The sequence below is a fragment of the Canis aureus genome, chromosome X (genome assembly GCF_053574225.1).
Source record: "Canis aureus isolate CA01 chromosome X, VMU_Caureus_v.1.0, whole genome shotgun sequence".
Lineage (NCBI taxonomy): Eukaryota > Metazoa > Chordata > Mammalia > Carnivora > Canidae > Canis > Canis aureus.
This window is the reverse complement of record NC_135649.1, coordinates 111,207,024-111,229,074: the sequence shown is the minus strand read 5'-3', so window position 1 is coordinate 111,229,074 and position 22,051 is coordinate 111,207,024. Positions and strand designations below refer to the sequence as shown.

Sequence of the window (22,051 nt, the reverse complement as noted above, 5' to 3'; positions counted from 1 at the left end):
ATCTTGTAACCTTGTTGAACTTGTCAGTTGTGTGGACACTTCTTTTTTTTTTAAAGATTTATTTATTTATTCATGAAAGACACACACAGAGAGAGGCAGAGACATAGGCAGAGGGAACAGAAGCAGGCTCCATGCAGGGAGCCCGATGCGGGACTCAATTCCAGATCCTGGGATCACACCCTGAGTTGAAGGCAGATGCTCAACCGCTAAGCCACCCAGGTGTCCCTGTGTGGACACTTCTTTTTTTTTTTTTAAGATTTTATTTATTTATTCATGAGAGAGAGGGAGAGAGAGGGGTGGGGCAGGCAGAGACACAAGCAGAGGGAGAAGCGGGCTCCATGCAGGGAGCCCGATATGGGACTCCATCCTGGGTCCCCAGGATCAGGCCCTGGGCTGAAGGTGGTGCTAAACCGCTGAGCCACCCGGGCTGTCCCATGTGTGGACACTTTTTTTTTTTTTTTATGTGGACACTTCTTATCTTTAACTTAGATAATGAGTTTGGCAGCATACTCATTATTGGACTTTTAACTGCTTAATCATACAGCTACCACAAATCATGGAGGGAATCCCTTTTAGTGTTTGGAAAACATTTAAAGTACCATTCCTGACTGCTTGCATCCAGCTGTACTTTTCCTCTTATATGTGAAACCAGTTCATCTAGTTTCTTTATCAAGTAGTATATTCTTTACCTATCAGTATGCCAGTCCCAAGCCAAGTTTCCCTATTTGTTAGAGTTGTTTTTAGGTCCTTTATTAACGCCTAGCACTAGATACAGTGGTGATGATGGCTGATTTGAATTTGAGGCTTACTTTTTACAGAGGACACATTTAAAGCACTTTCTATGCATTATCTTTTTACTTACAGTAACCCTAATGAGGTAGGTGCTGTTGAATCCCCACTTTGAGATACAGAAACTGAGGTGCAGAAGTTAATTTGGCTAAGGTTGTGGAGCTAATAGATGGTGGTGCTGGGTTTTAAGTGCATGTAGCCCATTGCTAGGGCCTACATTCCTCCACTGCCTTAAGAAGGGGCAAGTACTTCTCTCTACCCCACTTGTGTCTCCCGACTTGTGCATTTGGCCAGATTTTTGGTAGTCCTATCTCTGTTCAGCTGCCTGTATTAGATGTTGAATTTTTTTTCTTAAGTTGGCTCCACACCCAACATAGAGCGTAATGAGGGGCTTGAACTCATAACCCTAAAATCAAGACCTGAGCTGAGTTCAAGAGTTGGAACCTTAACCGACTGAGTCACTCAGGTACCCCTGGATATAGAATTCTTAAGAGGGGCAGAAGGCACAGTGCTATTATTATTCCTGTTGGTTACAGCCCTCATCCTCCTTCACCAGCCAGCTGAGGACTGAGACTCCTCTCCACACCTGGGCAGTTGGTTGCCACAGCAGCCATTTATCTTTGAAGGGCCAAGGAATTCGTTGGCTTCTAGATCTGAATCCTTGCTTTCAGGCCTGATCTTATTTGTGGTAGAGGTCTATAATGAGAAGTAACACATTCAGAATTTGTAGTGACAGAGCATTAAGATTTCCTTTTGAGCTTCTCAAGAGTTGATGGATAAAAGATGTTGCCTGCAATATAGTGTCACCTGGTCATGAGATTTGAAATCTAGAAGATCATTTAAACATGGAGAAGTATAGTTGAGCTGTTAGGCTAGATGAAAATTTCAGAGGTAAAAATACAGTGCTGGTGTTTCCAAGCTTGTCTGGGCCAGATACTCAGTGTGTTCATCTAGGCCACTAGCAGATGCTAGTCTCCATCTCTGGAAGGTGTGGTTAGTGTGCTGTCTGTCCTTGGCTTCTTTTTGGCATTTCCTGTTCCTTTCTTTCTTTATAGGATTTTTTCTTTTCCAATAGTTATGTGAAAGCTTCTCTGCTAGCATAGTGCTGTGATTTGTGCCAGTAGAAGGTTTACAAAGGCTTGCCAAGGTGAGAGTGTAGCTAGTCTTGCTGTTAGGCAGAGTGCATTCTCTTTTCTGTCTGCTCTCTGGCTTTATAGCTTTCCGTGGGCTGGCTAAGTGCTTGAACAAAGGACTGTGGGAAAGAACAGGACTAGAATCTTGGGAGGATGCAGTGGGAAATGTTGGTATAACCTTTTTAAAAAATGCTTATAAAACTAATTTGAATAGGGGCATCTAGGTAGCACAGTTGGTTAAGCGTCGGACTCTTGGTTTCGGTTCAGGTCAGTATCTCAGGGTCATGAGACAGAGCCCAGCATTGGGCTCCATGCTTAGCTTGGAGTCTATTTGAGTTTCTTTTATCCTCCCTCTGCCTCTCTCCCTGCCCCAATTCATGCTCTCTCTCTCTCTCTCTCTCTCTCTTGCTCTCTCTCCCAAATAAAAAAACACCTTATTTGAGTAATAGACAAATAGTTTCTTCTGTGTAAAATTCTAACGTTACAGATCTGTCCTTAACCTCATTTCCACCAAACTCAGGATCCTCTCCAAGAAAGGTATCCCTCTGACATTTTCTAGTCCATTTATAACATCAATTTTATGGGTTCTTTTGTCTTTAAAATAATTGTCATCATACTGTACATATTTTCCCTGTGCTTTTTCACAATTTTTTATTTTTTGGTAATATATCCATGTCAGTACTGATAATTTTGTCATTCTTTTATATGCATTCTATATACTGGCTATTTTGTTAAAAACTGTATTATGGAATACTTCAAATTTATGTAAAAGTAGAAAATCCCCATCCCCAGATCAAATACCAGATATTGTATAATTTCATACATATTTTATATGTATCTCTAATAGGTAAGGCCTTTAAAAAAACTTAATCACGAAACCTTTATCATGTAACAAAATTAACAATAATCCCTTAATACATAGTGTCTAGCCGGTGTTCAGATTTTCTGAATTGTCTGAAGTATGTCTTTTTGTAGTGACTTGCACAAATTAGGATCCAAACAAGGGCTACAGTGCACATTGTGTTTGTTTTGACATCTGCTAAATCTCTTTTAATTGATAGGGTCCTCCTTCAATCTCTTCTTCCTCCCTGCTGGTTGATATTCACTCATTCATATAAAAATCATCCACCCTTATAGACATTGTACATTCTGTATTTGGCTGGTTGTCCTTCCATCTTTTGTATTTCTTACAAACTGGTAGGTAGATGTAGGCTTGATTTTTCACATTCTATTTTTGGGAAGGTAGTTCCTAGTGATGCCGTGTATTTTCTACTGTATCGCATTAGGAAGTCCGATGTCTAATGTCTCTGTTTTTTTTTTATTTATATATATATATTTTTTAATTTTTATTTATTCATGATAGGCACACAGTGAGAGAGAGAGAGGCAGAGACACAGGCAGAGGGAGAAGCAGGCTCCATGCACCGGGAGCCTGACGTGGGATTCGATCCCGGGTCTCCAGGATCGCGCCCTGGGCCAAAGGCAGGCGCCAAACCGCTGCGCCACCCAGGGATCCCTGTTTTTTGATTTATCAGTGGGTTCATGAAGTATTAGCCTGATTCATGCATTATGATAGAGATCCCAACAGCCTTTCAGGTAATGATTTTATCAGGTATTGATCCTCATTGCCTATATCCAGTGGGTGTTGGTAAATGTTTAACTGGCTATTTGCCAATTTTTATGGTATAAACATCCCTACCACAGCCAACTTAATTCTTACTGATGTGTCACTAAATGTGGGGTTGGAACAGATGTATGCACTTGGTTCTTACAAGCATGATATGAGTTGTTTCCAGCAAATTACTGCGTAGATCCATGATTTCGTTGGTAGTTGCAAAATGGTGATAGTTTTATTTTTTTAACGTTTATTAATTTGGGCCTTAGTTTATTTAACCATTTACCTATTGTTAGCCATTTTCCTTATGACTGTTAAAAAACATGTGAGCTAAAGAATGTCATAAAACAATACAATTCTTGGGGTGCCTGGGTGGCTCAGTTGGTTATGCTTCTGACTCCTGATTTCAGCTCAGGTGAGATTGAGCCCTGTGTTGGGTTCCATGCTAGGCGTGGAGCCTACTTAAGATTCTGTCTCTCCCTCTCCCTCTCCCCCTCCCCACTCCAGGCATGCACACATGCTCTCTAAAAAACAACAACAACAAATAAAATTCTCAGTATATGCGTTTGAGTTTAGAAAGTTATGTGAAAACTGAAATAGACTTCAGTAATGGTGACAAGCAGAAATACCTTATTGTTTAACCAATATTTATTGAATACTACTGTGTACTAGGTACTGTGGAGAATTCTAAGAGGAATATGGATATGGCCCCACATTCTGCCTATCAGTATTAAAGTTACATGTGAGAAGGATAATAAGTCTGGGTGGTTTCTAACTAGGCTGATCTGTAGGTAGATATATATTGGCGTGGTGGTACAGGCTGTTGAGCTAACCTTTGAGGGATGGATATAATTTTTGGAGCCAAATTCTGTTGATTTTTCTTTGATATCTGCCTTGGTTTACTTATTACCGGTTGCCTTGGGGACTACTTTAATAATCTCCAGTTTGGTTTGCTTGTTTCATTCTTTCCTTCATAGAGCAGCAGGATTAGTTTTCTTAAGTTCAACTATGATGTCACCTTCCTACTTAAAACTTTTCAGGTCTTTTATGTAAACACCAAATTTCTTTGTCTTAACAGCTAGACCCAAAGCCATGAGAACACATGAATTCAGTAAGGGACAATCACCATGGCCTGGAATGCTCAGAGAGGTGTGTATTTCAGGAATAAGTAGAAACCGGAAGCCTAAAGTTTGTTTACTGATCAAAAAGAATGGAGACTAAAAGGGACGGAGTTCGCAAACTGTGTTCTTAGGAAGTCTTAGAATGGTTGATTGGAGTGGTAGAGTTAATCCAGATCGCAAAAGGTGGAGTGATTGAGAAACTTTAGTGTGGAGTAGTTGTCATCACAAACTCATTTTAAAGTGTTTCAGACTTAGATGTTGGTGTGACTAAATGTCAAATTTCAAGACACATATGTGCACACACACACACACAAACACACGCGTGTCTTTAGCCAATCTAAGGAGTTTCATAATAAAATGATTAGGAGAAATGTACTCATGTCAATGTAACATGAGAAATGAAATTTGACCTTCACCAAGGTTAATTCTTTTTTTTTAAAGATTAAAAAAAAATTTTTTTTTATTGATTTATGATAGTCACACACACACACACACACACACACACAGAGAGGCAGAGACATAGGCAGAGGGAGAAGCAGGCTCCATGCACCGGGAGCCCGACGTGGGATTCGATCCCAGGTCTCCAGGATTGCGCCCTGGGCCAAAGGCAGGCGCCAAACCGCTGCGCCACCGAGGGATCCCTTAAAGATTTTATTTATTTATTCATGAGAGACATAGAGAGAGGCAGAGACCTAGGCAGAGACAGGAGCAGGCTTCCTGCAAGGAGCCTGATGTGGCACTCAATCCCAGGACCCGGGGATCATGACCCAAGCCCAAGGCAGATGCTCAACCACTGAGCCACCCAGTGCCCACCAAGGTTAATTCTCATGTGTTTTTGTTGATTAACTCTGCCTATTTCTCAATCTGGGACCTAGATAACCTGTGTCATATGTCCCATGGTACAAGAAGTTGCTGGAAAAAAATGGCAACTAAATTCTAGAATCATAGAGAGTCTGTTAGTGTTGAAAGAACTTCTGTGTCATCTTGGCCACCTCTCACGTATTATAGGCGATAAGACTGAGATCCAGAAAATGTAATTGCTTTGTTCTCCATCAGAATCCTCTTTGTTCAAGTCTTTGTTGCAGCAGATGTGGTGTCAGAGAAAGCAGTCTATATTAATTTAATTTGGGGGGGCATGCTTTACTATTCTTTTTTTTTTAAAGATTTTATTCATGAGAGAGAGAGAGAGAGAGGGAGAGAGAGAGGCAGACAGAGACACAGGCAGAGGGAGAAGCAGGCTCCATGCAGGGAGCCCGATGTGGGACTCTATCCTGAGTCCCCAGGATCACGCCCTGGGCTGAAGGTAGGCGCTCAACTGCTGAGCCACCCAGGGATCCCACTATTCTTCTATAGGTAATAATACATGTAAAGTTAAAAGTTATATTAAAGGGGCACCTGGGTGGTTCAGTCAGTTAAGGATTTGCCTTCGGCTCAGGTCATGATCCTTGGGTCCTGGGATTGAGCCCTGTGTTGGACTTCCTGCTGAGCGGGGAGTCTGCTTCTCCCTCTCCTTCTGCCACTCCTCCCTGCTTATTCTCTCTTTCTCAAATAAATAAAATCTTTTTAAAAAAGATATATTAAAAAATAGATATGGTGCCCAATATGCAAGAAACTAATATTATTTTTCTCTGCTTTCTTTTAGGTGATTTTCAATGTTGGGCCAATTTCCCTGTAGTTTTTTTTAGCGAGATAGGAAAGAAAGTTTTGCCTTCATAAGTACTTGGAGATCGTAGGAATTTATTTCTTTTTTTGATGATCAAAAATTGTTATTATCAAATTGTTATGTTAAATATATATAAAAAAGAAAAGGATTAGGATACTGAATCCCTGGCCTCAACAATAATCAACTAACTCTTTATGGCCTAATTTGTTTCATCTATGTTCTCTCTCCCATATGATTAATTATACTTTATCCTCTACCCTTAGCTTGAAAAAAAATATTGAGGTGTAATTTCCAGACCATAAAATTAATCTATTTTAAGTGTACAACTCAGTGGTTTTCAGTAAATTTATCAAATTATGCTGTCACCATAATCTAGTTTCAGAACCTTTTCAGCACTCCAATAGTATGCCTCATGCCTGTTTACAGTCAATCTCCATGCCCAGCCCCAGACAGCCAGTAATCTACCTCCTGTTTCTATAGATTTGGCTTTTCTGGACATTTCATATAAATGAAATCATACAATATGAGGTCTTTTGTGTCTGGCTTTCTATACTTGTTTGATGTTTTCAAGGTTCATCTAAGTTGTAGCATATACCGGTATTTCATTTTTTTATTGTGGAATAGTGTTCCCTTGTATGGACATACCACATTTTGCCTCTCCATTTTTCAGTTTGATGAACATCTGAATTTTTTTATACTTTTTGCCTGTTAGAAATAATGTTACTATGAACACTTGCATGTGAGTCTTTGTGGGACATATGTTTTCATTTCTCTTGGCACAGGACCAAGGAGTGGCATTACTGGGTATATGGTAAATTTAAGAAACTGCCGAACTGTTTTCTAAAGTGTCCATACTATTTTACATTTCCAGCAGGAATGTGCAAGGGTTACTGTTTCTTTCCATTTTCACCAACGCTTACTATTTTTTTTTAATTATAGCTATCCCACTGGGTGTGAAGTGGTATTTCATTGTGGTTTTGTTTCCCTGATGGCTGATGATGTTGAGCATCTTTTCGTGTGCTTATTAATAATTCCTATATCGTTTTTTGGTGAAATGTCTACAGAAATCATTTGCCCATTTTTAAATTGGATGTTTGTTTTCTTTTTTGGGGGGAGGGGAGGTGTTTGTCTTCTTATTGTTGAGTTACATATTCCAGAGTTCTTCGTTTATTCTGGCTACAAGTCCTTTATCAGATGTGTAATTTGCAAATATTTTTTTTTGCATTCTGTGACTTGTCTTTCCATTTTCTCGATGGTATATTGTGAAGCAAAAGAGTTTTGCATTTTGATGAAGTATAGTTTATCAATTCTTTCCTGTTTAGATTGTGCTTTTGGTGTCCTATCTAAGGAATCTTTGCCTAATCAAATGTCTTGAAGCTTTTCTTTTCACTTCTAAAAATATTAGTGTTAACTCTTCTATTTGTATCTGTAATCCATTTTGATTTAATTTTTGTATGTAGTGTGAGCTAAGGGCCTAAATTCATTTCTTTGTATGTGGACATGCAGTTGTTTTAGTGCTACTTGTTGAAAAAAATACTCTCCTTTTCCTATTGAGTGGCCTTGGCACCTTTGTTGAAAATCACTTGAGTATAAATTGAAGGGTTTGTTTCTGGACTCTATTCTGTTTGTTGATCTATATATCCTGATGGCAATACTACATTGAATATTTTTTAAAGCAAGGGAGTTATATGTAGTCTTGTGAAGAGGTAGTCATATGACTTAAACTAAATATTTGCTACAGTGGCACATTTTAAGGTAGTGTCTAGCATCTTATTCTTCAGAGTATGTGGCATGTAGCCTATTCAGAAGCATCATTGTAGTTCCTGGAAGTTGCAATACTTTTCTTACTTTCAGCCTTCTGACATGCTTATTTCCTGGACATACAGTAACACCTATCCAGCTGTTTATCCCCATCTCAGTGTCCTTTTCTGCTCTTTACCACTACCTATACTGTAGGTTCAAAACGTGATACTGATTGCTGCATCATAGTAGCCTTGGTGATGTCATTTTACTTCTCTAAGCCTTAATTTTCTCATCTGCAAAGTAGAAGAATTGAATTTGATCTCATTACTTTTCCAAACTCAGTCATTAATATTTTCCCTGGTGAACAATTCCAGGTCATGTGTAAGTTCCTTTCTTTTAACTGGTGAAAACTAATTGTTGTGTTTAACAGAGAATTGAACGACCTTGTATGTTTGGAGGGAAATGGGGCATTCTCAGGGAATTGAAGCAGCCCCTGGCAAACATTTTATCAGATTCATAGGTGCAGATAACATATGAACCCATCACTGTGTGTAACTGGGTGATTAGGAGATAGACATAGGCTCACAAATACTTTTGTGATTAGTAAGGAAAGAAAGTACATTTTTCTATTACAAAGAAATAGCCGTTTTAATGAACTTGCCAAGAAGAAGAATGGTCTTCACTGATGAAATCCTTGAAGCTTTGCATATGGCTGACTCTCTACTTGATTGATACTTAAAAGTGCAGGTCCCACTGGCAGGCTTCTTTCAACATTTTCCATCCTTTAAGTGTTTTTTCCCCCCTTTGGCGTTTGAATGCTTTTATTTTCTTCATAAAATATTCCTAGTTTGGGGGGATGGGAGGCCTTTTCACAGCTGAAGTTATTCTAAGTTTCACTCCCCTGAAGAATTGGCTTTCTGTTCTTTGCAGCTTTCAGCTGCCACATCTGCTGCTTTATTTTCACTTAGTTATTTGGAACACGTTTTCATTAAATTATTGATTTGGGGCTCTGTAAAAATCTGAAGGAAATTAGTAAATAGACAGTAATATATATGGATAAAATTTTGACTGGAAATTCCTAAACATAATAAAATAAAAGGATAAAAAATTGGAGGTTAGAATGTTGGGTGAAGATACGAAGACCTGACATTCAGCAGATCAGTGCTAGAAAATGCACATCTTTCAATAAATTTAATAAACACTAGTAATTGTTACTGTGTCTCCTGAGTTTAGGATTAAATGGCAATTTCTTTCATGAACCTTTAAATCTAGTTTTCAGGATTTGGGTATCTATTATTTTTTTCCCTCATTACACGTATAAAAATTTTTGATTTGACAAAACCTTGCTGATACCTGGTATTCCACCTTATTTGAGACTTCAGGAATAAACCTGCAATTGCTTCACAAGTATGGTAGCTATTAATGTATACATCAAAAGTGTCCTTCTCCCCTCTTCTTTCCTTCTCTTCCCTTCCAGGAAAGCAGGTATTACTGTTAACAGGTATGTTGTCATCTTTTGCATGTGTACGTTAGATTATTCAGTCAAAGTATTTTTTTCAATTTCACTTTGCATGAAGATATACTTTCTCTTTATAAAACTGATTAGAGCATTCTGGATAAAATATTTGAATCTAATTTAAGATCATGAATGGACTGTAACTACTATAAGAGGAGATATTTACTAAATTCAGTTCTAGTTATTCACCCACTATGTGAATATACTACACACAAGGCAGTGTGTTTAGGTGCAATGGGAGATAAAAAGATGAATCAGACATAAGCTTGTAGAATGAAGCTAGATTAATATCACCTACTGTTAAAGGAAATGAACATGGAGTCATAAACACATAGAAGAGATTTTTCAACAGGAGCCAAATAAGGAAAGATGCATGAGCTAATACCATTTTTTTCCCCCAGAGTGGTAGCTAAGGGAAAACCCAAGGCTAGACTCTGCCTGCCTCCTTCTAGAACCTGTGTCTGTGAGTAGACAAGTCTTGAAATTTCTTCCTGAAACTCCAAATCTGGTGTGAAGCGAAATGAGTGCGTACTCTTAGTTTTACCTTTTCTTGACTGAGGGTCAGTGGACATGACTTCTGGAAAGAGAGGGAAAAAGCTGGCAGAATGAATAATCACAGCTGATGCCCTGATATGGTGGAGGGGAAGGCCCAGGGCTCCATGCTGAACTGAGGGAACAAACTGAAGTTTGGGAAGTATCTCCAAGACCATTGATGTACCTGAAGACTTGAGAGAATACACTCTGTTAGAGAATTGTTTATATCCTTTTGGCATTCATATTTCAAAATAGCATATTTGTAATAGCCTCTTGTTGACTTTCCAGTTTTAGTTATCATCTACTGCCTTTCCCTTCTAACACCTTTTTTTTTCTCTTTCACCCTCTCAGTACAATTAAAGTAAAATTTTGGTTAGGTCAGTATTTAGTGTTTATATTATTCTTATGGCCATGTAAGCCCATATAGTATATTATTTATTTTTCTTACTTATGCAGGTTTTTTTGGCCTTGGAGTGCATAATCAACTTGTTTCTTTTCAGTGTACTTGCCCCTGAAGCAACTGTAGACTTCCTCAATTTTCTAAAGGTCCTCTTATGAAATTCTGACTCAGGTATTAGTTTTATCTGTTTGAAGAAATGTAGAGTGATCGTCTTCTATGCGGGTACATAGTATTCATCATGGCATCTCCCTTCTCTGTCATCCAAGGATTCTCTTCTTCTTTCTCTCATATTGGAGTTCCTTTATCCTGTATCCATCCCATGCCTTGCTCTTTCTTGGTTTACTCTCTTGCTTTGGTAGAACACACCCTTGAGTAGCTTTTTTGGAAAGAGTGTGTAGAGCTCAATATGAGCCTCTGAATGTCTAACAATATCTTTAATTGAACCATCATGCAGGCTGCTCATCTGGGTGTTAAACCATCAGTTGGGAATCAGTTTTCTTTTCTTTCTTTTTTAAAGATATTTATTTATTTATTTATTTATTTATTTATTTATTTATTTATTCATTCATTCATTCATTCATTCATTCATTCATGAGAGACACACACACAGAGGCAGAGACAGGCAGAGGGAGAAGCAGGCTCCAGGACAGGAAGCCTGATGTGGGACTTGATCCTATGACCCTGGTGATCACAACTTGATGAGCCAAAGGCAGGCACCCAACCACTGAGCCACCCAGGTTCCCCGGAGATCAATTTTCTTTAGGATTTTCATTACACTGATCCAATGAATTCTAGCTTTCAGTAGTATATTAAAAGTCTAAAACCATTTGGACTTTGATCCTTTGGATGTGGCCTGCCCTCCTCTTCCACCCCCTGCTGGAAACTTGTAGAATCTTTTAACTCCAGTATTTTGAAATTTTGTATTCATGTGCCTTGCCATGGATCTGTTTTCTTTCATTGTCTTGGGTACTCAGTGGGCTCTCTCAATTTAGAAAGTCCTATTCTTTATTTCTTGGTAGTTTTCTTGGAGTGTGTGATTTTTTTCCTGATATTTTCTCTCTTTTTGTGGAACTTTTATTTGGATATTGGATTATTAGGATATTATTCCTACTTTCTTTAAGATCCCCTTAGATTGGGGTGCCTGGGTGGCACAGTCAGTTAAGTGTCCCACTCTTGGTTTTGGCTCAGGTCATGATCTCAGGATCATGGGATTAAGCCCTGTGTTGGGCTCCGTGCTCAGTGCTGAGTCTGCTTGGGACTCTCTCTTCTTCTCCCTCTGCCCCTCCCCTCTGTGCTTGCAAGTGTGCTGTGCTGTCTTAGATAAATAAATAAATATTAAAAAAAATCTCCTTAGATTATCTTTGAACCTTTGTATTAAGCTTTCCCTTTCTGCTATCATGTTTTTAATTTCTCGGTGCTCTTTTTTAATTATTTGTTCTGTTTTTCAGTAGCATTTCAGTATTTCATCTTTGCAAGTAATATCTCTTATCTCTTGCTGAGGACTTCCCTGAGAAAGTCTTTTCTCCTTTGAGAAATTTTATTCCTTACTCCCACCCCATTAGCTGTCTTAGTAAAATAAAGCTTCATGAGGGTAGAGCTTTTTTTCCTGTTTTTTTTTCACTGCTATTTTCCTAGCACCTCAAACAATGCCTGATACATAGTAGATGTTTAAATATTTCTGGAATAAACTGAACAGTCATTATGATGATACTAATATATGTTAAAAATAATCTATTATAGATCTAATCTGTCTCTTTGAGATTAACCTTTTTTTATTGCTCTTAGAAATTTTTCTGCAGATATCTGGTAATACTTTATCATCTGTTTCTATTTAAAAAGGGGGGTAAAAAGCTGATTGGAATATATAGATAAATGGATAGGACTTGGCATCTTGGGTTTCATGATTGATCTGATTTTATTATCTTGTTGGAGATATCTTGATATTGGTATCTAGTTCTTCATTCTTGGCCGGTCCAATTCCCTGGACTACTTCTTTTAATCTCTGGATACAAAAGTCTGAGAGCAGAGAGGGAGAGGATTGCAAGTCTCAACATCCAGAATGTATATATTTACTAGCTCCTCCTGTTTTCCGTATGGCCCCATACCTTCATCTGGACCTAGTGTCCTCCCTGGAGAAGAAGGATACTTTTAGCCTTTTGCTGGAGTGGGAAACATGGTGAAAATGTACAGAATGTGGGAGAAAAATCTCAGGATCTAACTGCTCCTAAAGGGCTTCAATTAGTCTTTTTTTTTCTTTTAATATGAGAATGGATCGTGGTTCGGTAGTTCTTTCTTATGTTAGTTCAAACAGATACTTGTTGAATACTTACTATATTCTGAGTTCTGCAGGTGAAGTAGGGGTAGGGCATGGACACTATACACAGAGGGGACCACAGGAGCAGGGATCCTGAAGCCAAAAACTGCTTGAGGTGTAGCTGGAACCTGATCTTCAAGAGTGTTGTCAAGGTATGCCATTCTAAAGGATAGGTAACAGGATTCACTATTAGTTAATTTTCTTTACTTCTTGCTTTCTTCATTTTACTCCTACTTCCTACTTCTAGAGGAGTTTGATTTCATCAGTTCTTGAGAACTGGGGCTTCTGTGGTATACCTTGGTTACTGTCTGCTTTCTCTATTGCTCATTTAGCTATCAGCCACTCATCTTTTTTCCCAGTTCAAAATTTAAACAAGAAAATTGAAACATTTTTTTCCACTATTTGTCAATGAGGTAGGAGTGAGATTAGTTGCAAATATTCAAGCTACCATCTAGGCTCAAAAGTCTTACTGTAGGACATTTAATGAAATTTGAGGACAGCAGACACTAGGAATCCTATACAGTATCAAGCCAAGCTTTTAATTTCAAGTGATCCCAGGTTGATAAGTACCTTTGGGTTTCTGGCAGATATAGTAGAGGAGGAACCCACTTTTCACACAGGGCCCAGAGTATTCCTACAGGTAAAGTTCCAAGGGATATGCATTCTTAGTCAAAGGTTGCCAAGCACTCTAGGAAATGGAACACAGTGAGAGGGAGCTAGCAGGAGCAACAAAAGAGTAGTAAATACAAAGCCCTCAGATTGTGGGATTATCAGACACAGACTGTTATATAAATACGTTTAATAAATTGAAAGAAAAGGAAATGGAGAAAATGGGTATATAGCCACGAAATTATAAAAATGAAAAAACCATTTTGGAAAAAGATCAAATAGAACTAGAAATGAAACACTTAGTCATTGAAATAAATTTAAGCCTGGGTTAACAGGACAGTTGAAGAGGGAATTGATTGATGGAATGGTAGATCTTAGAAAATTATCAAAAACAGGGATGCCTGGGTGGCTCAGCGGTTGAGCATCTGCCTTCAGCTCAGGGCGTGATCCTGAAGTCCCGGGATCGAGTCCCACGTCGGGCTCCCTGCATGGAGCCTGCTTCTCCCTCTGCCTGTGTCTCATGAATAACTAAATAAAATCTTTTATCTTTTTATAAAAAAAGAAAATTATCCCAAACATAGCACAGTTGAGACAAAGAACTCCAGAAGGAGAGATAAGAGAAAATGGCAGAATCAGAATTTCCCAGAGTAAACAGGATACCACATGGTTCAGAAAGTCCAGTGAAGTTCAGCAGATTATGAAAGAAAAAGAGGATGAAAAAATAGGCTGACTTGGTGTCAAGTTTGGTACTGCAGAGCACCACAAAGAGATTTAAACAGCAACCAGAGAGAAGACAAATTACCAAAACAACGATTCTGTAGCCACCTGACTCCTTGACAGCGGTAATGGAAGCCAGAAGACAGCAGAATGTTAGTTTTAATGTGCTATGAGAATATAGCTGTCCGTCTAGAATCTCTACCCAGTGAAATAATCTTTCAAGAATGAGGGTAAAGACTTTTCAGTCACAGAAACTGAATAAACTTGCTAATAACAGATTATCCATGAAGGAAATTCTAAAGGATAAACTTCAGACAGAAGCTAATATCATAAAAGAAATTGTAATGGAAATTAGGAAAAATTTAAAACCGAATGAGAACATATCAAAACCTGTGACAGCTGGGAGAACATTTGTAACATTAAACACTTACATTAGAAAAGAAGAAACGCTGGAAATTAATTAGCTAAGCAAATAATTCAAGCTAGAAAAAGAACAATAGGATAAGCCCAAAGAAAGAAAATGCAAGCAGATGAACAGACATCAATGAAACAGAAAGCAAGCAGACAATACAGAGGCTCAGGAAAGTTGGGTTTTTGAAGGGTAATAAAATGGACAAATGTCAGGTGAGCTCAATGAAGGAAACTAGTGATGATACAGTATTAGGAAAACAAAAGTTATGTGCACAGAAATTAAGATGAGTAGAGGAGGTTATAGGAATACCTTTCTGGCAATAAATATGAACATTTAGACAATGAATGTCTAGAAAAATATCATTTATCAAAACTGATTTAAGAATTGGAAATTCTAAATAATCCTGTAACAATTAAAATGTGAAATCATTAAAAATCTTGTTTCAAGGGCACAGGTGAACTATACAATGGGATCAAGGTGTATTTTCTGTGGAAACAGGAAGAAGTGACATACCAAATGCATTGGTTTTTAGCAATAAAATTATCCGTGATAACAGTGCCCTAACAGTGATAGGCCAGTTCTGTTCATTACTGGAATAGAAGGATCTTTTATGTTTTTATGGTCCAGAATAAATTATATACTCATCAAAAAAAAAATCTTGTTTCAAACAAAACTCTAGGCCCAGATGCTTCTGCTGTCAAGTTTTACCTGACATTCAACAATCTCAGCCTGTTCCAGAGTATAGATGGGGAATACTCTCCAGCTGAATGAAGCATAACCAGTAACCACATGAGAAAGGAAACCCACTTATAAGTCTCACTTATAATTGGCAAAAATCCTAGACAGTATATTAGCCAACTAAACCTAACAGATATAAAAACCTGACCAAGTTGGGATTATCCTAGGTCATCAAGGGTGTTCTAATATTTAAACATTTATAGTGTAACTTATCATATTAACTAATTATAAGGGGAAAATCATACTATCTCTTAGTGGGTAGACATGCAGTTTTGGTTAAAATTAATCAAATTATAAAAAAAAAAAAACTTAAAATGATGGTGGGAATTTTCATGATCCGTTAAAGGGTTTCTACACAAACCTACAGCAAATACCATACTTAATGTTGAAATAGTGAAAGCCTTACCTTTGAGATCAAGAGAAGATAAGAATGCACATATGACTATTATAAGTCAACTTTATAGTAGGTATTCTAGCCAGGTAAGTAAAATAAAAAACAAAAAATAGATAAAGGTTGAAAAGAGGAAACCAAATTGCTGTTAGTATTCGTAGGTGATAGGATTTTATTTAAAAGTATATTCAGAAACACCCTCCTCTCTTATTTTACAAAAATAAGGCATTTGTTTTTTTTTAATTAAAAAATAGTAAAAATGAAATGAATCAGACATGCATCTGGATGTAGGTCCTGAATCTGAGTACACTAAGTAGAGACAGCGAAACCTACAACTCCCCTGGTTGGTTTTCTGTCTTTCAGGGATCACTGTCTTTTGTTGCCAGATTTCCTAGTGTCTTGAAAACTGTTGTTTTATACATTTTGCTCCAGTATCTTAAAACTGTTGTTTCATATAAAAAACATGTGTTTGTTTTTGGCTGTTTCAAATGGGAGAGTAAATCTGGTCTCTGTTACTCCCTCTTGCTGGAAGCAGAAGTTTAATTAAATGCTTATCAATTCTTAGTCCTCTTCTGTTAATAAAGAGTTATTTTAACATGCACTTTGTTCCGGTGCAAGGCCTTTCCTTTAAAAGCATGTGTAGGTTTAAAAAGAAGTTTTTTTTAAAGAAACGGGTCATTTAAAGGCTTAATCCTGAGGACCTTTAAGTAGGGTAGGGAGGTGCCCTAAGATGGATAATTCCTGAGGCTTTTGTTTTCTTGCTGCTACATGCTTTGTTACCAAAGGCTGTTCAAGGTCTCACCACCGCTGGAGTTTTGACCCACTGATGTGTTTCATAAATTTTAATGAAAGACAGATTGAGAGAAGCCACTGATGGGCCCACATGGTTGTACCAGATCTGTGCACTGGCTCAGAATGCAAATCTCTATGAAATTACTCTTAAGTTACCTTTGTGGAAAGCCCCAAACTCCATCTTCTGGCTCGTATGATCTAGCTAGGTCAGATCAAAAGTGATTTGCAAAAACTTTCATGTTCTTGGCACATTGCTATGATTTATTTTTAAGTCACAGAAAACTGTCCAAATATTAGCACACATATTATATTTGCCAATAAACTAGGTATGGTTATATAGAGCACAGTGTGCTTTTTAAAGGAGTTTGTAAAGAATATGGTTTAACTTGCCAATGTGTGATAATAAGCTTATTTCTTGTGCATAATTATGAGATTTGTAATTCACTAGCAGATGTTTATTTTCATTTAGTTAAAATTCAGACGTTCTTGGCTTAACTCACATTTTCTCTGTATCTCACAAAATTAAAAAAAATAGACAAATTTTTGTTCAAAACATCCTTTAAATGGGGCCATTATTGTAGAAACAGATTTTATTATTGCTGCTAATAAGGATCAGGGAGAGAAAAGGAAATTGAGATCTTTGAAGGGTCCCTCAACATCATTTAGTCCTATCTCTTTGAGACTCCCCTGCTGCTGTCAGACCCACTAGCTTACAGAGCAGCAGAGCTGCCTCGTGGGGACTCTGGCTCCCTTCATTTCTGTAGCCTACTTGCTGAGCTAATGAATAGTGTAATGGCCAAGAGATAGGGAAAAATATTAGAGAAACCAAAAGGCCTAGATTATTTGAAACTAAATAATTAACATCAGAATAATGAGGGATTGACTGCCTTTCCCATGCTGGGTTCTAGTCCTTTGATCAAAGGGTGTCTTTTCTTTACTGTTTTATACTATCTTAATCAAAACAGCCTATATAAATAATTGGATTTGGGCTAGGTAGGATGAAAATGAAAGAGAGATTAGAAATAGCATATACTCCTTTTTTAAATTAAGCCTTCAGATGGATTTTAATAACTTAAGCATGTTAACTGCAATTGCTATTCGTAGTTAAAAAGTGGAAAGGTATTTTATTTTGTTTTTGGTAATTCTTAACAGTATGTGTTTTTCTTTTCAGCTACTAAGTCAGGATTGTTACCTCCACCACCTGCACTCCCTCCAAGACCTTGTCCGTCACAGGTAGGAAACAGAAGTTGATTTCTGTGCACTGTTTGATAGTAGGGAAGTTGTCCTACCACTGTACTTCCTTTGCAAGGGTTGATAGCTACAGAACTAACTGGCTGGTCACATTTCCACGATGACATCTGGACAAAGCAGAGAGTGTGGTTTCATTTCTTATCCAGCCAGTCCCCCAACCTCATGTGGAAAAGGGAAAGTTTCCTCAATAAGCAACCAAACAAATGCATAGTAGTTCACCTTTGGCCCTAGAGGGTTGCATATTGTTTTCAGATAGAGAAAGGAGTAGAAGAATGGGCATTTCTCCAGTTGCGGGGGGCATGGTTTGTTTTTATGTATAATTTAGGTGTGTATATTTTCATCAGTATTTTAGGAGTTGTATTAATTCTCCATAATTAATGGTCATCACCATGGTGTTAGTGCTGTGTTTTGAGCCTGTATTGCTTTCTGTAGGATGATATTTTCCTTTGGAACAATAAGCTGAAACAGCAGGAGTTGGGAGAGGGTGTCACCAAAATCTGTTTCACTTGTGAATTAATTCTGCCTCATTTATATGTGCTACTATGGCCTTATTCATCAACACTCCTTGTAGAGTTAGAAATGAGAAGCAAGCAGCAAATCTGCAGAGTGTGGTAAAGGGTGCTACAGATCTTTCTTTTCATTAATTGCTGTTAAAGAGACTTTAAAGGCCTTCTAACTTTAAGTAGAAAATGTCAGAAAATTTCTCTCTAAACAATCTCAGTTTCTACCTTATTACTCTAGATGGTTTAGAACATACCTTTCCATGTGGCACATCTTAGGACTTGCTGAGTCACTGAAACCACTTTTAACATTTGCTTGTCCTTCTTTTAGAGAATTAGATCATTTTTAGCATCCACTCAACCTTGAGGTGCAAATACAATGAGTACTGCTTTCCTTCCTCTGTTTGAAGGGTAATAAAAAAACCCCTGTTCTTCCTGACACATAAATGGGTGAGAAACCCCTTTCTAATACTCTAAGATTGGCTTTAAGAGATGTTGATTAGTCAACAAGTATTGAGTCCCCGCTGTATGTCTAATGGCAAGCTTTAGTTCTGTCCTAAGCTTTTCCCTGGTTATAATTTCTGTTCATTGAAATTATTAGCTCTGTTTCTTGAGCATCTGCAGTAGACAGATATTGTGATAAGTGCTTTCAATGCATTATTTAATTTTCACGAAAATTCTATGAAGTAGTATTGTTTTACAGATGAGGAAGTTGAAGCATACAGGGGTTAAGCAAGTCAGCCAAGGTGACATAGCTATTAAATAGGTAGAGCCAGCTCCCAAACCGAGGTCCATCTCCTAAAGGCCCCTGCCCTGCTCATCAATGGAGCTGAAGTGTCTATGCATACAGTAAGATAGTGATCTGTTGCTCTGGCAGGATGAGGCTTTCACCACATTCCCCACTGTGGAGGACCTAGATGAGACCAAACTCCTGATTGGTACCAACAGGAAACCTGGGCTTTGTCACAACAAAATGTGGGCATTCTGGAGGCACTTATCTACCAGCTACTGGTTTTAAACTGGGGCTTGGGAGCCACTTGGATGAATGCGTGGAAGACCTGTCTGAAAGAACTTTTGTGATCAACCTCTTTATCTTCTACTGCACAAGTAACAGTGATTACTTCCTGCTTGTGAAATGTGTTGCTGCTATTAGCAGTCCTCATCTGACCTGCTTGAGATGGGCTTCCTGCCTGCTTGGGGGCTTAGTGACCAAGGATCTGATGGGGGGCTGGGAATTCTCAAGTCACTGTTAATGAATGAGACTGCTTCTTTGTCTACCAGATTTCCCATCACAATGTAAACAGTGAGTGCAGTGCTCATCCCAAGCCTCCAACTCAGCTGCCTAACTATGGAGATTTCAGACTGCAGAAACAGGTGTGTAAGAAATGCAGGCAGAAAATCCCTTCACCACTTCCCTCCCCCTATTTTCCCCTTTTCTTCCACTGTGAGTGGGACACACACATTCAGCCGAGGAAATCCTGGGTACTGAACACGTGACTGTATTTAGTCCTTGTGCAGTGTCAAATTCCTAATGGTCCTGGGAGAGTCTCACCTAAGCACTTGGATGGGGCACCTGTATATTCTAGTCTTTCCCAAACTGCTTATGATAAAGCAGTCTTCTGGGAGATGTTAATAGGGCTCTGTGATTAAGACATGTTTGCAGCTCCTGCCTCAGTGCCCGCTTGTGGAGAGTCACAGTGCATATGGGCTCACTAAAGGATTTGAAGTCCTACAGTAAAGAAACCTGGTCAATTTTGGTAAAGCTTGCAATTCTGTAGTGTGCGTGACCATTCACCTCTTTATTTATACAATACTTAACCAATACCCTAAGGGCTTGGTGAGTAGGAAACATTATTCTACACCAGCCTTAAGATATTGGTAAGAACATTTCCAAACTACTTTCATCTGTCACCTCTTCTCTATATTATGTGATTAAAGTTAAATTATCATATCTGAGGCCAGTAGTTTTTCTTAGAAGAGTTGAAACCAAAAAAAGAAAGTTTACCACATGTTAGCTTCGGATTTCTAGTTGTCATGTTTTCAGTTTGTTTTGTTTTCGTATTTGCTTTATTTTTCTTTCTGGCTTATTCTCTCATGAGGTCATTTTTACTACTTCACAGCAAGCTTTATTACAGCAAACCTAAGCATTTCGAATTCCTCCTTTGCTCTGTTAAAATTTTTTTTTGAGTATTCCTTGTTATATATGGACAATTGAACTGACTTAGAAAAAAAACCTCAGAGACTTTTTTACGAGACTTAAACTGTAGTACTGAGGGGAGAGAAACAAGGAAACTTGGTATAATTTAAATCTTAAATTTATTAATAGCTCTGACAAGAGATTAATATAAAGAGATTTTGGATTTAAAACTTTTAAATAAAGATTTTATTTATTTGAGAGAGAGAGATAGAGAAAACAAGCAAGGAATGGGGCAGAGGGAGAAGCAGACTCCACACTGAGCAGGGAGCCCGACTCGGGGCTTGATCCCAGGACCCGGGGATCACAACCTGAGCTGAAGGCAGATCTTTAACTGACTGAGCCTCTCAGGCACTCCTGGATTTAAAATTTTCATATTATTTGACCTGATAAGTGAGTAATGCTAGATTATAATAAACAAGAAAACATTCTGTTCCCTAAAAAGGAACAACTGTTTAAAAAACTATATGGCCAGTCAGTGATGTCCTTCAAGATTGTAAGTATGTAAGAGAAAAGCATTTGTACATTTGTAGATGTGTCCACAAAGGTATATATAGATTGTTTCTACATACACTCAAAGTATCTCTACTTATATCAAGTGAGAGAGATGAGGTATAGGTTTTCAGCATAAAATGCAGTTTAGCTGGCCCCTGCTTACACTAAGCCTCAGTATGATATGGACATCTGGAGGAAATTATACAGATGGGGCCCTAGAGTTAGGAAAAGGAATAAATTCAAAGAAACAGATCTTTTTATTTTTCATACTATAGGTAAGATCAAGAGAGACCAATTGAATGTATAAAGAATCAAATGGTTTGTGTTCCATATTTTCCTGGGGACAGGCTAGAGACCAAGGGCATGGTATTTTGGCTCAGATCAAAAGAGGTGACACATTTATTTATAAATTTTTTTGAAAAGACTGATTCATAACATAAATGACTAAAAAGCAGAGTTAACTGTTTCATATAGAGCAGTGTTAACATGAGAGTTTAACTTAGTAGCCTACTGTTTGTCTGTATATAAACTGAGTAAAATGCCATCTACAGAGGTGCTTGTCCTGTGGGTCAGTTCTTTGCTAAGGGCCTATTTGGTACTCCAATAATTAAATCTCTTTAATAGTATCGATCTCATGCCACATTTCTTCTGGAAATAATCTTTTTAAAAGAAAAGAGGTTTTTTGGTACAAAGGATAATCTTTTCAGTTTTATATTAACACCACATTTGATGTATTGGGGCTCCCTGTAGACTAATGTGCTCAGGATTTTTTTTTTATTTATGATAGTCACACACAGAGAGAGAGAGAGGCAGAGACACAGGCAGAGGGAGAAGCGGGCTCCATGCACCGGGAGCCCGACGTGGGATTCGATCCCGGGTCTCCAGGATCGCGCCCTGGGCCAAAGGCAGGCGCCAAACCGCTGCGCCACCCAGGGATCCCTGTGCTCAGGATTTTAAGCTAATTTCTTACCTTATAACAGCAAGTGCTTCTCACTGGCAGTGCAGGAGTACTAAAATAGCACTGTAGGATGAAAACACTGTGGAGGAAACATTTGATCAATACTTTTAAGCTTTAGACCAAGAGGGCTTCATGGAAGGGCTAAGGTAATCCATGAAGTGAGCTTT

At 38.2% G+C, this 22,051-nt stretch overlaps 1 protein-coding gene and 1 long non-coding RNA gene across 19 annotated transcripts in view; one reads left to right on the top strand and one right to left on the bottom strand.

Annotated features, from left to right (window-relative positions):
- The window catches only part of LOC144308741 (uncharacterized), a 49,205-nt gene extending 35,717 nt beyond the window's left edge, over positions 1-13,488 (bottom strand). For 4 of the 6 annotated variants that reach the window (XR_013375075.1, XR_013375078.1, XR_013375079.1 and 1 more), the window contains exons 1-2: positions 13,398-13,488; positions 12,844-12,989 (exon numbers count right to left, since the gene is read on the bottom strand). This is a non-coding gene — a long non-coding RNA (uncharacterized LOC144308741). Of the gene's footprint in view, positions 1-12,289; positions 12,643-12,843; positions 12,990-13,397 lie in introns of those variants that run through there. The other 2 variants (XR_013375076.1, XR_013375077.1) reach the window with 2 other exon arrangements.
- REPS2 (RALBP1 associated Eps domain containing 2) overlaps positions 1-22,051 on the top strand; it is a 231,736-nt gene that overhangs the window by 147,418 nt on the left and 62,267 nt on the right. For 11 of the 13 annotated variants that reach the window (XR_013375073.1, XM_077889682.1, XM_077889681.1 and 8 more), the window contains 2 exons: positions 17,658-17,719; positions 19,519-19,611. Coding sequence is in view for 12 of the 13 variants with exons in the window: in XM_077889682.1 (XP_077745808.1) it covers positions 17,658-17,719; positions 19,519-19,611 (155 nt within the window). In the remaining variant the exon portion in view is untranslated. The remainder of the gene's footprint in view (positions 1-17,657; positions 17,720-19,518; positions 19,612-22,051) is intronic. The other 2 variants (XM_077889691.1, XM_077889685.1) reach the window with 1 other exon arrangement.